The 21,044-nt window shown below is 45.3% G+C and overlaps 1 protein-coding gene across 2 annotated transcripts in view; it reads right to left on the bottom strand.

The window, feature by feature from the left end:
* Positions 1–21,044, bottom strand: part of LOC121442232 (colorectal mutant cancer protein) — a 368,334-nt gene that overhangs the window by 38,096 nt on the left and 309,194 nt on the right. For both annotated transcript variants that reach the window (XM_041643697.1, XM_041643696.1), the window contains 5 exons: positions 19,263–19,426; positions 16,979–17,185; positions 2,892–3,038; positions 1,762–1,851; positions 507–655 (listed from right to left, as the gene is read on the bottom strand). In XM_041643697.1, the coding sequence (XP_041499631.1) occupies positions 507–655; positions 1,762–1,851; positions 2,892–3,038; positions 16,979–17,185; positions 19,263–19,426 (757 nt within the window). The remainder of the gene's footprint in view (positions 1–506; positions 656–1,761; positions 1,852–2,891; positions 3,039–16,978; positions 17,186–19,262; positions 19,427–21,044) is intronic.

Consider the following 21,044-nt stretch of genomic DNA (forward strand, 5'->3'; position numbering starts at 1 on the left):
GGGGCCAATGCCAAAAATGGTTCCAGCACACTGCCTTTGCTCCTTCTGGCAAACACAAGCAGCCCCAGACCCTGACTCAACATTCCAGGACTTCCCGCTGAGACTCTCTGCAGCACCGGCCCCTACACTAGGCAGCCATCTATGACCTACTGGACATTCCCTATGGATTGCGCCCAGGACTCGCTAAGCACTTCACAAGGTCCAGAGTGAAATGAGAAGGTGGCGCCTCTTGTTCCTAAATTATTAAAGATTAAGAATAGTAACAGCAGAGTCAGGCAGAATATATCTGTGGAACCTTCCTAAGCATGAGGCCCCGGAATTGTGAAGTTGACCCTGACTGCCACGAGCACTCCTCCATCTCAGTCCCACCAGCCTTGCCATCTCACTGCAGGTCACAGTTCACAAGACAATTTGGATGAACTTTTATAAACAAAGTGGCAGTGGGGTTGGGGGGATGACGACAGCTCCCACTCCACCCCCAGTGAAACACATCAGATTGCTCTCACCTGTTCAGCCGTTCTGTTTCCACCTCAAACTCTCGAATCTTGCTTTCGGAGATGGCAGATCCGTGTGAGTAGAGTGTTTGGAAAATTTCCTGGATGTTGGAGCAGTCCTGAAGAGAGTGGGCCAGGTGTTCTGCCACGCTGCTGGAAACCTGTGCAAATGAACATAGCTGCCTACAGAGATACCAGATCAGAAACACTGGTCCCCAGGCACAACTTACACATACAACAACGTAAAGGCAAGAGTCTTGAAGAATTTGGCACTAGGAGACGGTTACTCATCTGAGTCTCGTGGGTCTCGGCTGGTATAATTTGAACATTAAAAAACTAGTGTGAACGGATTATAGGAAACACAATGGGCTCAGAGCTGCACCTCCTCAGTAAGTGACGCTGGGAACCAACAAGCAAGGGAAGATCAGTCCTCTTAGAGTCCTGAAAATCCTGGAAGTTAGATGCAGTCTGGGCTTCCTTTCCTTACCCTAGACTCCTCCCACACCACAGTCTCTGGTGACTATGGGCCGAAAGAGAGGCTCTCCCGTTTATCCTCACAGTTTGGTTTTGACACAGAATCTGATTGCACGTGATTTTTGATCCATGTAAAACTTCAAGTGTTTGGGTTTTTTGTTTTGTTTTGTTTTCTGTTATCTCCTCTTGGCCTAGGATCAAACAGCTAGCCCTCCCAGCTTTACCATATCAGAAACCATACTTCTTAAAGAGCTGGAACTCTTCCCTTGTCAGCGCCCCAGCCATCCGTCTTACTCCCTGGAGGATACAGGCTCTACCCATCAAGACTCGCATACTGGGCAGGCAGGTCCTGTCCGTTCTCTGCTAGCTTTGGATCACACTTCAAAGACAGCTTCCGCCCTCCCTGGACAGTGTGTTCCCTTCCAGAAGTATGTGCAGAGACACAGTCCTTTGGGAGTCTTACAACTCCTGGGGTCTCTGTGGGGCCAGGTGATAAGAAGCAGATACTTCAAGACATTCACTGGCATCATCAGCAACTAAATGCATGTTATCTCTTTTTTGGAAGATTTCACATGTGTGGGAGTTGGCGGGTGGGAAATAGGAAGAGATTATCTCCCTTAAAACTGAAGTAGCAATTCACCATTTAGAGACTTACCACATTTCACTGTGCCCCGATTTATTATATAATTAACTGATGAATTGGAAGTGAAAAACAGTATTTCTATCCTCTAGGAGCCATGGTCTACATGGCTGTATTGGGTTCTTTCTTTCCTTACCCCTTGCCAACACTCACCCCAATGCTACTGATTTCTGACCCCAGGACTGGCCGATCAGATGATGACGATTCAGATCTTGTCTTTGATAGCTTCACTCTCTCGGCAATCTTAAAAAAAAAAAAATATCGGAAAGTCCACATCACTCCCCAACATAAGTTCGGTCTATGCTTACACAATTGTTACCATGTCAACTACAGTAATTCAGCAAAACACTTCCAAACAATTCAATGGTTCAACCTTGCAACCATAAACTTAAAATGGGGTTTCTTCTCAACCTCAGCACATTTGGGGCTGGACAACCTGGGGACGGGAGACCGTTCTGCCCACTGTAGGCTACTGTGCAGCATCTCTAGACTCCAGCCACAAGATGCCAGGAGCACTCAAGTTGTAACCGTTCAAAGTGTTCCTTAGGGGGCAAAAATCACTTGTGGTTGAGAAACACTGCTTCACCTAACTTACTAAACTCAAAGGATGAGAAACCACTTCACTATGGAGACTATCATGGCTGTCAGGCAGGAAGACATCTGCCATTTATACCATGTGACAGGTTCTTTTTAGAAGACTGTACAAAAGCATTGTGTGCTTTGACGGAGAACAAGTGTTTAAAAAGTATATTTCCTTTCTTTCTTTCTTTCTTTCTTTCTTTCTTTCTTTCTTTTGTGACAATGTCTCACTATGTATCCCTGGACAGCCTAGAACTCAGTGATCCTCCTGCCTCTGCCTCCTGGCTGGAATTATAGGCATGCAATTTCACACTTAGCTCTGTAATGTATTTCTTTTTCTGGCATGGCTATCAGTCTTCTGAGGAGGGAAATTACTGCTTCATCACCCAGGGTCCCCTAAGGGCTGAACCTTAGCTCCTTGAAAGCAAGTACCCATTTACTGCGGGGTCACACTGGACAAAACTCTCCACAAAGGCGTGTCAGCTCTGACATTTTCCAGCAGGCTGATTAATGAGAGTTGCTATACAGGTTGCTGCTCAGAGAGACTTAAACCCATTAGTGGGTTATCTTGCCCTGACACTCAGTCCCAGGGGAAGCCCCTAGGGTATGTACACTGATCTGCCTGCAAAATGGTGGGCTCAGCCACAGCTGGGATTTCCTATGAGAAGTCTTCCAACCCACCAGACTCATGCCCAGGAACTCACCTTGGCGATGGGGATGTCATTGCTGCTACTGCTGGTGCTGAGCTCTCCGGTGCTGGGGTTAATGGGGCGATTGGCAGAAGTGAGGCGACCAGGGCTAGAAGGTCCAGTGGCCTGGACACTCTGCAGTCGAGTTTGGAGCTCTCGGACCTGAAACCAGAACCCCTTTAGACCGAGTTGGTGGTTTCCCAGGTTAAAGGGCAAAAGAGCCGGAGAGTCAAGGGCAAAGTTTCCAACTGTGATGCTCAGCTGGTCAAGTCCACTGAAGCCACTGTATCACTAAGTGGAGCTGGTCAATCATCTGTTACTCACAGGCAGGGAGGAGAATATGCGAACTAAGCGAAGGATGCTCCAGTCCAAGAGGAGGCGCACCGTTAAGGAGCATTTGCTCAGACAGCAGAGAAGTTCCTGATGCTGCGGTGGGCGGTGCAAATGAGGACGTGATTTCCAGTCTTAGGAAACTCAGAGCTCACATATCGATAGAGAATAAGAGTCTTAACACATACACACAAACGCTGGAAACATTACCCTCCCGAGCTCTGAGGCAGCGGAACGTGAAAAGACTGTGCTTCCACCTGAAGTTACTCCAGAGAGTATAGAGGGGTGTGTTTGTGATAGGAGAGCTGGGCTCCACCGGGCCCCACAGGAGAGCATGTCAGGGGTGGGCTTAGCAGAGGCATGGCTGGGGTAGTGTGGGGTCGGGGAATAGAATTACATGCACCGTGTCTGCAAGATATGCAGTACTGGACAAACTGTTATTAGAGACAGGGGCTTGGGGAGAATGATGAGGCCAGGATGGAGTGGCAGTGAATCTACCAGCAGCTTTCCACCAGATAGCCAAGGCTAGGAGCATCCCTAGTACAGTGGGAAGGAACATCTAAGTAGCCGAAGCATAAAATCTCGGTGGAGAAGAGCACTGATTGCTCTTCCAGAAGACTAGGGGTCAATTTGAAGCACCCACATGGAGGCTTGTAACTATACAGTCTCTGGGGACCAGACACCCTGTTCTAGCCTACAGAGGCACCACTCCCACATGTGATACACAGCCACACATGCAAAGCAGCCATACACATAAAATAAAAAATATACACAAAATATGGCACACTAATACCACAATGGATATCTAACTCTCACTCCTCTGTGGTTACTGCTCTGTGACCACTAAGGTGAGAAATACCCCAGTAAACGGGAAAATTGCTACCTTTCTGATAACTATGGGCACACCTTTATCATCAGAGTACAAGGACTATTACCAAATTTGCTTATGCAATCAAGAGGATCTTGAACTGCTGATCTGCTTGTCTTTTCCCCTCAAGCACTAGAATTACAGGACAGCACTACCAAGCCTGGTTTATTACACTTCGGGTTGACTGCAGCACCCAAAAGTTCTTACAAATGAAGCATCAAACTCAGTCACCAAAAAGTCACACACTTGGACACTTAGAATAGGGTTTTCCAACCTTTGTGGTACACCAAATCCCCCTTATAGGACTAGTCAGACACCTAGGTGGCAGAGCCCCATCCCAGTGGTTCAGAGTTATCAGTGCTACATGAAGCCAGGAATCTGTACATCCAATGAGTTCCCCACAAATGTGAATGCTGAATGTCAGGGAAGCATACCTTGAGTGGCTGACCCAAGGCTACAAAGCATTATAGTCTCACAGACAGAGCAGAGCCAAACCCCAGTGCTTGTTGCCGGCCACAGCCCTTCCAGGCAAGGACAGAGAGTAGAAACCCAGCCCCCCTCTCTAAGAGCTTCTCAGAGAAAGCTTTCATATTGAATGTCTGGGCTATATCTACTCTGCTATCTTGGGAGCCAAAAGTAATTGAAATTTCAATAATTCATCAACATATTATAAGCCAAAATAAGGAAATTCCCTTGGAGCAAATTGTATTCAATAGTGAAGCCAATCAAAAAGAGCCTAATGCTTTGTTGTGGCTTCCAGGAGCTCAGACTTGCTGGAAATGTGCAGTGTCCTCACAATACAGCAGACAGAGGGGCGAAAACAGGGTACAGACTGGGCCATCTCAAAATGTTGCAGACTGGGCCACATCAAAACAGGGTACAGACTGGAAAGACACATGCCTGCCAGAGTCAAACACAATTCCTGACGGGAGATTCTTTACAACAGTCCCTAACAAACCAAAGGCAGTGTCTGTGTGGAGGCTCTTCAGGCCACTCGGCAGAGCAGGAGCACCCATGCTCACACCACGTGCCCAGGCAGCTTCTCTAGTGGAGTCTGAAAGGTCCTGAATAATTAACAGAGTTAACGTCACTCTAAAACCTACATCCAATCTACACTGAGCAGAAAATCATCAATGGCCTGCTCCTAGAGCACCAATCAGCCCACTCATCGTGGCTTGTTTGCTTGCTTGCTTAGTTCAGTTTTTTGAGTCAGAATCTTATTCTTTCACCCAAACCAGCCTTGGATCTTACAGCAATTGCCCTGCCTCTGTTTCTCCAGTGCAAGGATTCACGCATGAGCCACCATGGTTTGCTTTTGAAAAACACAAACAATCCTAGCAAATATGTTAAAACAAATAAAAAATGACCTGGGTTTTAGAAATCTTTGCTTTTCTAATCACAAAGGTACTGAGTGTTGAAAGTGGAAAAGCTACGTAGCACTGCAAGTTAAAACAGAAAAGGTTCGTACGCCCCTTCAGATTGCTCTCAGACAATTGCTTCTAGTTATTTCCCATATGTATTCATGCCTTTAAATAATTTCTAAATCTTTACCTTCTTATCTTAAAAGCTAGGGGCCCTGTGGAAACTAAAGGATGACAAACACCTTCCTTTGGGCCATGCTGTATATCTTAATGGCAGTGTTCATCAGCAGGTGAAAACCCTGCTGACGGGAGTCTAGTCAGCTGTACAGAAAGAAGGGAAGTTGGCAGGAATATGTGGCCTTCTCTTACACATTTGGGGTGAAATTAAATGACCCAATACCCAGAACTGAAGGCTACCCAATAAATCAAGTTAGCTTAGGCAAGGACTGGGAAGAGGAGGGAGGTAGCCAGCTATCAGACATCTCCTATTCACTCCTCCCTTGGGAAACCGTTGGATCAGGGATCCCACAAAACTGACATCCAAATTCTACATCATACCTGTGCATGTGGCTTTATCTCAGAAGAGACTGGATGCCACTATGGCTCCCTGAGATCAACCTGAACTTAGCTCAGAGTGGGCTCCACTCAATGACCTGCATCTTAAAAGAGAACCAATGGGGGGCAGGGGGCTGAGGCAGAGCCAGAGTCATGGGATCCATGAAGGCCACATGGAGCGACATAAACACAGAGAAGGCCGCTAATCAAGAGCTCTGAGCATCAGGAGTTGAAGGAGGCAACTTAGGTAGCTCCTTTCCAATCTGTAGAGTGGGCACAGCCCTGCTGCCCACATCTTGATTTGGAACTTTGGAACCCTGGAAATATTAAGAATAACTTTTTTGGGGGCTGGAGATATGACTCAGAGATTAAGAGCACTGGCTGCTCTCTTCCCGGAGACCTGGGTTCAATTCCCAGGACCCACTTGGCAGCTTAAACTGCTGGTAACTCTACCTCCAGTGGATCTGACACTCTCACACAGATATACATGCCGGCAAAATACATATACACCTAAAATAAAAATCAATCAATCATTTTTCAAGACACCATATTTTTAGTAATTATCTGATAAACCCATTTTCTATTAAAATGTTTTTATTAAAGGAAATAAGCTTTTCTCTATATAACAGGGTGCATTTTTTTTTTAAATTGGGACAGCCAAGAATCAAAGTGTATTTGATGGAAAACTGGCATATCTAGGAAAATCATTTATCACCCTGACAACCTTTCTGAACTGGATCCCTCAGGCCCAGCCCCAGACCCCAAGAGGCTATTTTCTCAATCCTCAAGTACATAGCTAATACCCATGCAGATTTAGGGAAGTTGATCTGCTCTAAAGATTGGAACTCAGTTAGTGGTAAGGTAAGGTCTCTCAAGGGCTCAGAAACCTAGCAAAACCTGATGGGAACTCCACTATGAAGAGGTGTCTGCAGAGAGAATCGCCTGCAGATGGAGGCTGCATCCCTCCTTCATAGTGTCGGGTGAAAAGGCAGTGGACTCTGGTTCTTATTTAAGGGTTTGAGGCTTGTTTTATGTTGACTGGAGTAACAGAAAAGAAAGGACCAGAGTAAGGGGGAGGTGGGGACCCCAGAAAAAAAATATTCAAGGAAATTAAACAGCTGTCCACTCTTGAAGCTGGGTGGCATCATAGATTATGGCATTTCTCAGTGCAGTGGACACACAAACTACATACACACACGGTTCCTTCCTACCCCCACTCCCAGGGAGATCAGTCAGGACTATGTAAATAAATAAGGAGATAAATAAAGACATCAAACTGAAGGAAGCCGATCAGAGATAAAGGCATACAATAAGGGATTCGCGGTTGGCTAAGGTCTAAAGAGGAGTGGACATGGAGACAAGGGTCATCTCTAGAGGACATGGTCAAAGGGTCAGTAGAGGATAGGCAGTGCAGGGCCTGCTCAGCTGGGGACAGGAGAAGAGGGCATGGCAGGCAGAAGGAAGGGAGACTTTGCAGAAAGAAGAGGGAGGGATGGTGGGACCTGTAGAACTCTCATCTCGTGGTGCATTTTCTCTGCTAGGTATAGTGGAGTGAATTAACAGATGCCTGATGTGAGGAAGGGGTGTGACCTACCTAGGATAATGAAGTAAGGAAAGAGGCAGGGTGAGCAAGCTTACACCATAGCACTTAGGGGCTCAATTCAAGTCAAGAATGGGGAGATGCTTTCTTCAAACTCTGGACATCTTATCAAAATAATAGGAAAGGGTAGAAAAGAAAATAATATGCATGGGGCATTCATAGGAAGGAAGACGAAGCCACTGAAAGAAGAAGCAGAACACTGTGTGGTGCATCTGAAGGGAGGTGGCCACTATTTCCACAAGATGGGCAGCAGGGATTAGATTCATGTTGACAGACTTCCCCAGGGACAACTATGAGAAGCAGGGCTGAAACCAGCTGTCCAAAGGCTGCTGTTCCAGTAACAGTGCACCGGACAACAGCATGAGATGGCCTTGGCTAAAACCAACAGACACTTCTATTAACAACGCATGGAAATGCTGCATGGAAAAGGTACCATGAGAGAGGGACTCATTGCCAAAGTCAAGGGAAACAGCAAACTCTCTAGGTGCGGACACAAGAGGACAGGAAGGAGGACAGTCGGGAGGGCAAGAGACAGGGAGTAGGTTCTTGAGCCAAACAGTTCTCTGTCCGGCAAAGCCTGAAGGTTTCCTACCACTCCTGTCTGTGGAAAGTGAACACAGCACGCTGCTCTACAATCCCAAAGACTCCTCTGGAGCTATAAAGGGGAATCTATAAGCAATCAAAGCACCAGGCTAGGTGTGGTGGCACATGTCAGTAACCCCAGCATTACGAAGGCTGGAGAGATTGTGTTCAAGCTGACCTTGCTCTCTATAGTGAGGCCCTACCTCTAAATTAGTGTATCAAAACCTCCAAAGACAGGGCACATGTGGGTTCCAACACATGGGTTGCAAATCTGTACCATCTATCCTGTACACTGCAGGACCTCAAACACATTATCATCTAACACTGGTGTGTATTGCCAAGCCTCCTCCTACCTCTTAGGACACCAAACTTGTAACTCACCCAATCTAGTGTCACTAGACATCAGAAGACTGGCGCTTATGACCAGGAAGCTCCAGATGTGGAGTGACAGTTGTAGGGAGGAGGGAAGGAGAGAGGAACTAGCGAACCCAGAAGAATCTGCCTCGGATAAAAAGACAAACACCAGACTGTATTACAATAGATAAGTCAAAAAAAAAGATAAAATAAAAGGAGGAATTTTTATGTACAGTACGAAGTAATACCCCCAAAAGGACCAAGTGTTGAGCCTTCTTTTTTTCTTTTCTCACACTCAAGTCTCAGTATGTTGCCCCTACTGGTCTCAAGTCTGAAACTCTGCCTCATGAGCCCTGGGATGACACACGTGGACTACCACATCAAGGCTGATGTCAAATTTTAAAAGATTGTCCCTTAAGATGGACTCTGAGGCCAAGAGTATTGGTCTGTTTCATTCACTACTGCAGCGCTTAGCGTTACTGACAGTCTTGAGAAAATCCATCCAAATGCAGCTAGAAATCTAATGCACCATAAAACCTAACACTTGGCAGTCTGTGGTCTATATCCTCATTCCCTGTATAAAACAAACAGAAGTTGAGAGAGGAAGGAGGTCCTGGGTCATCTGGGCCATGGGAGAAAGGAAACAGAACTGTCGGGTAGTCCTGAAGACGCTGTGTGGCTTGTCTGGAAGCTGGAGGGACGGGCAAGGCTATAGAGGGCAGATGCCCATGGCTGCTGTATAGTTAGGGGGTTCACTCTTCCCTCAGGCTTTCAGAAGTCCACACTCCTGCTGACATTTGAATGTTAGTGAAAGTAACACATTTTAGATTTCTGACCACCAGAGCTGGAAGTTAATAAATTTGAGGTGTAGGGTGTTTTGTTGCGACCCAGTCTCGTTGTTTATTTCTGCCTAGCCTGGAACTAACATGACCAGGCTAGCTTCAAACTCACAGAGTTCAGCCTGCCTCTCCAACTCAGTTACTGGGATCAATGACATGGGCTACCATGCCTGACTAAATCTTTATTTTTTAAGCTACTGTGTTGATGGTAAATTGTTATATCATCCATAGGGAATAATCTAAGTATTGACACTGAGTAACACTCGGTTATTAAAAAAAAGTTGACCTCTTAGAAGTTGGGAGTAGAATAAAAGTTGTCATTCTACTCGAGATTAGAAAGCCTGGAGGTTAGTGGGGTTGGGTGATGAAGATCATTTGATCAGTTGTTGTTAGGGAAAAGAAGTTCTGGTGTGTACTGCATGGAAGGTGATTGTCTGAGTCACTTTTCTATTTATGTGATAAGACACTATGACCAATACAACTTATAAAAAAGAAAGAGTTTAATTTGGGGCTTACAGTTTCAGACAGAGAGAGTCCATGATAGTAGATCAAAGTCATAGCAGCTGAGATCTCACATCTCAGAGAAAGAGAGACTGAGAATGGCGAGAGTTTCTTCACAACCTCAAAGCTCAGCCCCAGTGACATGCCTCTTTCAACAAGGCCACTCCTCCTAATCCTTCCCAAATAGTTCCATCCACTGAGGGCCAAGTATTCAAAGGTAGGAGCCTATGGGGGTTGTTCTCACCACAACAGAGGTAATGATTATGCTCCCTACATTTCCAAAATCTTGAGGAAGGATTTTTAATTTTTCATTAAAAAATTGCTAAAAATCCCTGAGCAGAAATGTCTAACCTGACTTCACGTTACTCAATGTGTATGCATTGAAGCACCACATTACCATAAATACATTTTGCAAAGTTTAATGCACCAAAAAATTGGCAAATAATAAAAACATTTTTAAAAGTAGGGCTGCAGATGGTTCAGCAGCTAAAGTCCTTATCACTCAAGCAAGAGGACAGGGGTTTGGGTGCCCATAACCCACTAGATTCAGAGTAGAACAGTGGCCTGCCTGGAATTCCAGCTTTGTAAAGTGCAGAAAGAGGATCCCAGAGCAAGCTGGCAAGCAAGATAGATAGATAGTCATATAGGCAAGTTCTGGGTTTGATTGAGTAAGGGTAACCAAAGATGTTTGCTGACATCCACTTCAGGCCTCCACACTATACACACATATGCTCACACATATTCACACATACATGCATGCACACACATACACACGAGTAAAAAATAGACAAATAAAAATAAAGCTGCATGTAGAACGGTGCTCACCAGAGGCTGGAATGGGACCCGGTAGGAGTGGGACCCAGTAGGGGTGGGTTTGGATTAATAAAGGGAATACTAAGGTACAGCGAGGAGTCGGAGGTTCTGGCATGCTCTTACGGTGTATGGCCACCACTGGTGACAGTTGTATACTGTGCACTTCAAAGAGCTAGAAGAAAGAATTTTGAGTACTTCTACCATAAAGAAATCACAATCTCTTGAGGGAACAAATAAGATTTAAATGGATTTAAACATTACCCAATGTTACATGTTTCAAAATATTACATAGAATCCCAGCCATGGGTATAATTTATTAACATTTTTATGTGTTAGTTACAAAGTAAATTGAATGATTTAAAAAAAACTTTTTAAAGTTTTGGGCAAAAATAAGGGCACTGTCAAGATGATATATTGACTGCTTGCAGATCTTCGCTAACAGAGTTTCCTAAGACACAGGCTTAGACAATTAAAGCAGGAGACAGTGAGGAAGAGAGCAAGAGGGAGGGGCAAGGATGAGCAGTGATGTGGGACAGACAGACATCCTCTGTGTTTCTGCAGAGCAGACAGACTGGCAAAGCAGTCAAGAAGGCCGCCGGCAGACCCGATCAAAGAGAGAACTTATCTACCCAAGGACTCAGCATGTAGACTCCAGAGAAATCCCCAAAGCACTCATCTGTCCAAGGCACTGGGCCTCTAGCGTGTGTTTTCGGGAAGCAGAAAGCCTGGGGGATTTGGTGGCCATGCAGTCAGGGTCATAGCGGGTCACATAGAACCTAAAAGCTCACAGACACATCAGAGCAAAGGTATGCAAAGCCATATGAATAGATCTCAGTCTGTGCAAGGAGGAAACAGGGGAGCATGGTGGGGGCAGCAAGAAAAGACACACTTGTGTGAAATAAAATAATGCACAGACAAACTGAACGGAGAAACAGAGATGAGACTATCAGAGGAAGAAATCAACTGAAAGAGAAGCTCGCAGAGACCAGCCAGGACAACTCTAATCAAGAAATACAATCTGTTGATTTAACTCAGGGTCCAGGAACAAATTGAAACAAAAACATGCAAGAAAGTTAATCTTATAAAGACCAGAGCCCAGAGCACAGACAGAAATCGAGATGTTGGAGATTAGGGAATCAATGTTGAAGTTGCCACAGACTTCACAAACATCCCATGGGTGTACCCAGAAACAGCTCCTCAGACAGGAGGCCCGGAAAGTGTGATGCTGGAATGAGGATAACACAGGCAACTGTGTGGGTAAGACAAATGCATCAGTGGCTTCCATCAACTACGAGTGTGGGTCGTGGGTGAATGGCATGCAAGAATTAAGAGTGGCACCAGGGTCCCAAGTCGGATAAGGAACATCATTAGCCATCAACAGAAGACCTTGCTTTGAGGTTCCATGTGGCCGTGCTCACAGGTTGCTGCAACCTCAGGCAATTAGGTTGCAATGCATGGTTTTGCTCTATTGAAACTGGTGTGGGAGAGACAATTCCTAAGCTACAGAAGGACAAGACCCAGTAGGTCAGAAGAGTCCTACATAACATTTGGGGCAGTCTATCCCCATGTGCAAGGCTGCCTTCTTTGAGTCCAGGGTGTTCAATTTGGCAGCGAACCACTTTCTAAATGGAGATTTTAGAAGACTCTTCATGGAGCCTTCAAATGAGAAATGAGAATCCAAGTGTCGAAAATACAGATTTATTCTTAGGAAGTGAATTTACACGATAATTTAAGCAAGAGCTGTGTTATCTTTGATAGAAATTGGAGGTGGTTAAAACAGACCACAAACTAGGAAAGGAAAACATAAGCTGCTTCCATAGCTCTGGGGTCTGGCAGGTATGATCTTCTTTGTTCTTTAGCCCAGGAAAGTATTCAGATCTGACTACTTAGGAGAAAAAGGAAGTGCTCTGGTCGATTTCTTCCCAGATTTCTAATCCTCTGACAGTTCTTTCCTTTATAGTTAAGAGCTAGCCCTGGGCAACTGCACAGGTACAGCAAGGGCAGGGATGGAGGGTCAAACACAGAGGTATTACCTCAGTGTCTCCTCAGCACGCATGAGCAAAGCCTTCCTTGGGACCACTCCCAGAGAGGTGACCGAATCAGAGCTCTGAGCAGTCTCTGCCTGAGGTCCCACATACAGCTTCTCACAACAGGGAGGAAGTGTGCTTCTTCAGCAATGTCCCACCAGGCTCACGTCACCCAGTGTGACACCCACAAAGAGTCTTCTCCTAAGAGCATTTTGTTCTCTCTCAGTGCCGTCTTAGGGTGCCAGAAGAGGAGATTTGTTGAGACCTGTGGGAGCTGACAGCTGCATCACTATTAACAGAATAGTCACTAACTGCCAGTCTGTGTGGGAGGAAGAAACAGAATGGAGAACAGGGTGGAGAGGGGACACGAGAAAGCAGTTTGAGGAAGAAATCAGGGAAAAGTGCATCCAGAAATGAGGCTGCTTGTGGGGCTATTAGCTAACATCACCTATGGAGCTGACCAGAGAGGCCACACACAAGGGGGACCCCATGGAGAGGGAGGTGGAACTCACCTCAGGACACACAGGGAACATAGGTAGAAGGCAAGGGAAGGGAAAAATTGTTACCACGACTTTATGCCATAGATATGCACAGTTTTCTAAAGAATATAAGAATTCCAAAAGGGACTGCTGAGGTCTGTTTATTTCAAGATTATTTGATTCAACTGCACATGGATTCACTGACACTGTGATTCCAGAAGTCTTGTTCTGCCAAACAGACTGGGGAAAGAATTTTGGCTGCTTGGCAGCTGACTGAAGCAATTTAGGTCAAAGGAGCAAACAGTATGGAGAATCTGTACCTTGCCAGCACATGTCTCTCTGTGTGCACTTCTATGCCCATGGTCGTTCTTCTATGCCCACCACCTATAACACTGCAATGACTCTCAATAGCCCTGAAGCCAGGGGTTGTATCCAGTTTATCACTGTGACCCCTGCCTGGCCAGGGAAGACTAATCATTTATGTAGAGTACAAATGAATGAAAGAACAAGACATTTTCTTTCTAATTCTAGCTTGAGGAGTTTGGATCTGCTTTTGTAAGTATGAAGAAATAAGGGGCTATATTACAGTGCACTCAGAAACAAATGATTTTCTCCTTTAAGAATGAACAGAGACCAATAATAATATTGCCCTGCTGTCCCTTAGTTATTGTTCTGCCAAGTCGCCCAATTTGCTAACTGACTCCATTAAAGACCTTAATTTAATTAAATCTTGAGCAAGGCTCAGAAGACCTATGGAGGGCACTTGGTTTAATTGCAGGCAGGGGACAAGCACCAGTTTCATTGATCTCGTCAACGTCTAAGCAATGAAGATGAGCAAAGGGAAAATATATGGCCCAAATTGCTTTCCAGGCAACATTGATGAATTGTGAGCTCAGAGCTGCAACAGAGACAGAAAGGCAAAACAGCCATAGATTATGCACACTCAAAGAGACCAGAAGGAAATTAAACCTTATTCCCTCTCAAAGACTAAGACCAGGCAAACATTAGACCACAAGAGACAGACCCCTCTCTTTGGGAAAATGACATGCGCTGGGTGATGTGGGCTGGACGTCTTCCAGTATTTAAAGTCTAAAAAAAAAAAAAAAAAAAAAAAAAAAAAAAACCCTAACATTCAAAAGCATTTAGAAAATTATTTAAGATTCACAATTGTCTAGAAGTGAAGTTAACCCAATTCCAGGGTAAATACGTTTGAAGAAATAATCCTTCAAACTTTGCTGTTTGGAGATAAATGAGGTGCACGTTATATAAATTATATAAATTATGACAAAAGGCACAAACAAAAGGGTAAAAACTGATACAAATTTTGACTGAAATGTGTATGTGCTCACATGTGCAGATATTTACCCTGAATTGTCATTGTCAGGGTTAGAGATATTCAAACACTGAAGGCGTCTTATGATAAAGAGAAGATGTAAAGGAAAACCTTCCATATCACTCAATCTCGATTTCATTTAAAACACCTGCCGCTCGTTTTCAAGCGTTTACTGCATGCTGACCACAATGTAGTTTACTCCGGGAGTGGTATTTAATCACCCTGCACCCGTATCATCATCATCTTCATGATGAAGCAAACAGGCCCTGACAGGTCAGGGATCTTGCCAAAGACTCACAAGCACCTTTGTAGGTCAGATTGTGATTCCAAGCAGTCTGCTTCTGGGGCTTTTAGTGGTGGCCTAGAGCCAGAAAAAAAAAAAAAAAAAAAAAAAAAAAAAAAAAAAAAAAAACCTCTGGATGGAGGGGAGACTGACTTTTTTTTTCCTTGTTAGTTACAACCAAGGGCTCTTTATGCTTCACTAACCCATGTTAGAGGGAAAAATCACAATATATGGTTACAGTGAAGGCCAGCATTTCCCTTGCAAAACATGCACCATCAGCACACACTTATTAGACTATCAGTCATAGAGATCGGGAGCGTGACCCAGGAAATTACAGGTGGGGTAGGCCTCCATGCTAAGTCAACTTTGTCAGGATCCCCAGACACAGCCTCTCCTGACTGGGAGGTTTACAGCCCCCACGCGCGTAGGGAGTATCAGATACAGCTGGGTTCTAGAAACACGCTTCTCTGAGTTCAGAGAGATGTTGTCTAGATAGAGGCAGGAGAGTGGCTCCTTAATTATGACATCACCCACAACGAGGGATAGAGCTGACAACCTTTAAAACCAAAACCAGTAATTTATTCCATATCTCCACCCAGTGAAAATTAAGAATATTTACAGACAGAGTATAAACAGAATGGTTGGAAGTAGAGAAAGCTCAGCAGTTACTGCTGGCTTACTGCTCTTCCAGAGGACCAGAGTTCAGCTCCCAGCACCCATGGTTGTAATCCCAACTCTTCTGGCTGACACTACAGGCATCTGTACTCTCTCAAGGGCAAATACTCACATATGAGTACACATATACACACACACCCCTACATAATTAAAATAATAAAAACATCTTTAAAAACCAGAATGATTTACACACGCCAACCTTAATGAAGAACAAGTTACTTCCCAGGTTGAGGAGACACAGCAATGTTAATGGTCCATTAGCCTCCTACAAGCCCCTCATTGAACTCCATGTGCTGAATCACCAGGCAGAGGACAGCTGGGGAGCCACCTCCTGTACTGCCTCAGTTGAGACTGAAAGGAAAGCAAGCTTCGCAATTCAAAGTGAAGTTGAGAAAGGATGGTTTCTGATAGAAGAATTAATTCTTCCATCCTCAGTCCAATCACAGTTGACAGCATCTTTGGAAAAGTTGGTCCAATGCTTCGCTGTTGGAACACCAGCATCTTCAGTGGCAGAAATACGTCCTGTCACTGTAGTTTTCAAACCACTGTGGGTCCTCTTGGGGAGACCAGGGCACCCCTGCCACTCTCTCTCATACACCTGTACACACCCACACATGTGCACACTACAAAAATGCACGTGCATCCCTGCATACACGCAAGTACACAGCCACCCGTAGATGCATACAGTTATAATAGCTTCTTTGTTTGCTTGTTTTTCAAGACAGAGTTTCTCTGTGTAGCCCTAGCTGTTCTGGAACTAGTGCTGTAGACCAGGCTGGCCTCAAATTCATAGAGATCTGCCTACCTCTGCCTTCCAAATGCTGGGATTGAAGGTGTGCACCACCACTACCCAGCAAGAAGAGATTTTTATATTATTCAATATAAATGAGAGAAACTACTATACAGTTAAAGAAAAAATGTGGAAAAAATTAAAAGGAAATGTCTATGTTTTCCAATTATGAAAATATCAGACCGTACTTTTTAAAAAAATTATTTTTTTTAATTTTTTTCTTTTTTCAAGACAGGGTTTCTTGTAGAAACCCCACAAGACAGGGTTTCTCTGTAGCTTTGGAGCATGTCCCGGAACTAGCTCTTGTAGACCAGGCTGGCCTTGAACTCACAGAAATCCACCTGCCTTTGCCTTCCAAGCGTTGGGATTAAAAGTGTACACCACCACCACCTTCGTCAGACTGTCTTAACAAAATATTTAATTGAGCTAGCAGAAGATGCACATCCCGGAGGAGACTGAGACCTGCAGCCCTGACATAATTCTGCCATCTATGCGTTTAGGATTCCTGAGAAGAGTGTTTTTATCATCTTAGTTCTACCCTAAGGATCCTTGATGAATGATTTCAGAATTGGAATGGCCTAGTGATTACCAAGACCGAGATTCCTTACGATTCCAGGTTCTAGAATCTTTGCCTCAGATGCCCTTGGCTCTGCGTGCACACCTGCCCACCTCCCCACGCCCAGGCCGAAGCCAGGACTGTCTGAACACTCACCCTTCTTCGGAGCCTGTCCCGCTCCTCGCGGATGGCGTTCATGGTGGCCTTGGTCCGGTTCAGCTCCTCTTCTTTGCTGCACAGCATGGCCGTCAGGCTTTCATTCTCTTCCCGCAACCCAGCCAGCTCTTTCTCCCACCGGGACCGCTCCTCAGCCAGGTTGGGATACAGGTCCCGACCAAGAACTCCCTCAATCTCCTCCACTGTCTGAAAAACACAGTCAAACATCAAAGCCACGCTAGCCGTCTTGCAGAAAGGGGACAGGAAGGAGCTTGTGAACCCAGGAGTGGGGTGGAGAGCCCCATGTACACAGTGACACCACTTGGTCATTCTCTGCTCAGATTCAGAGGATGCTGTCACTTGCCTGCATCATAGTTTGTACTACTCAGCAGTCCCCAGAGTTAAGGACAACAAGATCCCCTCTTGGTGCTGAATCTGTGTGTGGTACCCCACACAATGTTGATTTTCCTGTAGGAGCTCCAGAGCTGGTCAATTTGCATAGAGGCAGCAGGGCAGGGAGGGATCCCGATAATGCAGTGACTAACACGAGGTTGCAGGATGTGCACAAAGTCTAATTGCAAGTTTCCTAAATTACAGGCCTTCCATGAGCCAGCTCAGCAAGGAGGCAGGTCATATCACCAGTCCGCGCTCCGGATGTCACACGGGCATTTGGGTAGTGTGAATGAGGTGCAGCCCCAGGATGGCAAGGACAAAAGTAAAGCTTTGGTGACACAGGAAAAGCGTGGGCCCTTGGTGGAGGCTCCTCAGAGAGCAGAGATGCATTTAGCTAATGAAATGGATGTGAACCAAGTAGAAGAAAATCTTAATAGTATTTGGAAAGTTCTTTCAAAATTTCCATTTTAGACACATGACTGAAGGATCGGGAAGACACATACAATTAGGAAGACCATTCTCTGCTTGCTCTGGGAACTACTTGTTCATATTGTCCTTTACAAAGAGCATGGCCCGGCTGGCTTTTAAACAGAAGAGGAAAGGCTGAGCAGAGGGAACACATAGTGATGAGAAACAGAAGATTCCCAACACTAAAGACACAGCAGCGGGTCACCCACGCCAGGTCCCTGAGGAAGACAGGCACCCAAACCTTGTTGCCTCTGTCCGCATGTGGCGCCTTGTCCTTCCTTTCAAATCCAGGACAGTCTATTCGGCTCTGCTTTCTCCATAACTAGTTACCAGAAATCTTTGTCCGTCCCAGACGCTGAGGCCAAAGCTAGCCCCCTAGATGTCAAGACAATCAAATCTGGGATTTGGGAGACTCCAGAGAAAGAAGCACCAGTTAGTGACTGCTTCCCCTCATGGCAAATCCTAACACCTATCCACTGCCACAAAGATGAGGAAAAGTGGAAAGAAAGGCAGCTGAACCAGACATGCACTTTATGACTCACCCATAGGCACTACCACCCTCTTGGGCAATCCGGAATTCTTCCCGACAGAAACTGGGGGCTGGACTGTCCCTTCATACAGGTTCCCGTAAGACATGTCAGTGTGGGTGGCTAGGTCACTAAGCCACAACGAAGTAAAAGAAAGACACCTGAGGCCCAGGATCAAGAAGGGCCTGCCTTTCCCAATATTCCCAAAGAGGCAAGGCGGTGCACATGCTATGAATTCTTTTTCTCACTCAGTCTTTTCTCAGAAGAAAGAGGGAACATAGGTCAAAGGCATGGTCAAGATCCAGATACACTGGCTGGGAATGGGGTGACTCAGCCAGACCCTTATCCCTCCCTCCTCCAGCAGCACAGACTGCAAGCTCACAAAGATGGGTTCTAGAAACCTTAAATCTGCAAGAAAGCATCTAAGGGCATCTTGCAACACAAGAATACTATATAGCGGCTGGGTGTGATGGTGCATAATCCAGCCCTTGGGAGGCAGAGGCAGGTAGATTTCTATGAATTTAAGACTTCTTGGTCTACAGTTCCAGGTGAGCTGGGGCTACATAATGAGACCCTGTCTCAAAAAGAAAAGGAAAGAAAAATAGTATGGGTGCACCACACTGAAGTGACGTAGTTTAATGCTACTGATGTGATGGTTTCCAAGTAAATCACCCTTTTTAGTGAAAAGCCAATGTTGATCATTGTTGATATGCCCCCCCCCACATAATTTAGCCCAACAAATATTTATAGGGCTCCTGCTTCTAGCTGATGGCTCAATATGATTGTATGACTTTCAGGGACTGATAGGTGTTCAAGAAAGCCTAACGCCAGGAAAGTTGTCTGCACTCTCTCCTCCCTAACCTCAGAAAACCAAGCGGAGGGGGAGGGAGGCCCACCTTAATGGCCAAGTCACAGTGCTCGCTGGCTGTGGTGAGCTGCTCAATGTGCCTGTCCACCTCGGCTACAGAGAGATTACAGCTGCTCTTCTTCCTGCCGCAGACAACACTCTCCAGCCCCGTCAGGACCCTCTGCAGCTCCGAGTTCAGGTCACTGCAGTTATCTGAGAGGGGATGAGGAGAAAATCCATTAAACAGGCAGACTGGCAATGAATGTTCTCAGTTTCTTTTACTAGAAGGGGACCATTTGGGAGCAACGGAAGAACAATGAAGTACGGCATTCCCAAAGTCAGCATCCTCCAGCCCCATTCCACTGGCTGCTGCCCGAGGCTTGCGGCCAATACAAACCTTTAGACTTTGGCCATTTTCTAAATACCTGCGCCACTCAGAATTCTCTTGCCTTTCAATCAAAGGCAACCACATTGAGTTTTGCTAGTAAGAGCAAAGTGCCCCAGAAGGGACTTCAAACTCCCTTGCTCAGCCATTCAGACCAACACCGATTCCAGAAGTTCAATAAAGGTCTCATAACTTCACCGAACAACAACAAAAACTCAGAACAAGCATCACTAATAGATATTAAAAAAACAAAAACTGTAAGAACTATTCCTGTCTTCAAAAAGCTTCAAGTCCCCCTGCTCCTGCCCCCCATACATCACCTGACAATGCTCCACCTATACAATTTAATCCATTTCCTCCACTGGGGAATAACCAACTTCTAACAAGTTATCTATATAAATGTAAACAATTCTAATAATTTTATTTTAACAATCTGGGTTACTATTAAACTTCTGGATTCTAGAGTCTGGTCAGGGAAAGAAAATTATAATATGAGTTAGATACATATTATAAAATAGTTTTTTGTGAACAAAAATCCCTCTAAAAATCAAAAACCATTCTTCTACCTGTTGTTCCAAATCCTGTATATTACCATAACCTCCAATTATTGTAGCAAGTTCTGCAAGAAGGATACTACAGTCTTCCCAAGTGAATCCTTCTCCTAAATCCAGCCTGTGTCCTGAATGCAAGAAGCTGGTATCTTCCCAATCTCCCTTCTGGTTACAGGCTCAATGCACTAACAAGACAACTGCTTTTATTGCTAAGCTTTGGAGCACTTGGAGAAAATGTTCAACATTATAGAAAGTAGATTTCTCAGGACCTTTTAACCAACCTCATTTGACTGCCCACATCTATTAGTTTCCAGAACCTAGAGAACAATCCAGCAGAAGGCTTTTACTCTAACAAAGGTCCCATCCTCTCAAAGTAGCTTCTTCCTATCTCTCCCACCTCTGTGAATGGAGCCCGCCAACAAGCCAGTTACTCAGGTCAACTCTGAGGCAACCTTGATGCCCTTTTGTGTCGCATCTAATTCCAATCCACCTTGTCACTATAACCTCCAAAACTTATCCTTGAACTGAGCAACTGTTCTTACTCTCCGCTGATATCACTGTTCCCCAAAGCGCCATTCCTTCTCAAGCTGGTTGTTTTAATAACTCCACCCACCTGCTACACTGTAGCTACAGTGAGACTCTTTTTAAAGGCAGGCGATGGTACCTTCCTAGGCCAAACTGTTCAATGGCTCCCCCTACCCCTTACCATTAACCTATGATCAGACTCCTTACCATGGTCATTAAAAGCTCTGCATATTGGAGACTCATGTCCTCAGCCCAGGCTGCACCATGGAATTCCTTGGGGAGCATTTATAAAATGCCAATGCCAGGGCCCCACCCCAGACCAATTAAACCACAATTTCTGGGGTGGGGCCTAGATGCCGGAAATGTTTTC

The sequence above is a fragment of the Microtus oregoni genome, unplaced genomic scaffold (genome assembly GCF_018167655.1).
Source record: "Microtus oregoni isolate MIOR12 unplaced genomic scaffold, Mior012 000088F_ref0000325, whole genome shotgun sequence".
NCBI classification, from domain to species: domain Eukaryota; kingdom Metazoa; phylum Chordata; class Mammalia; order Rodentia; family Cricetidae; genus Microtus; species Microtus oregoni.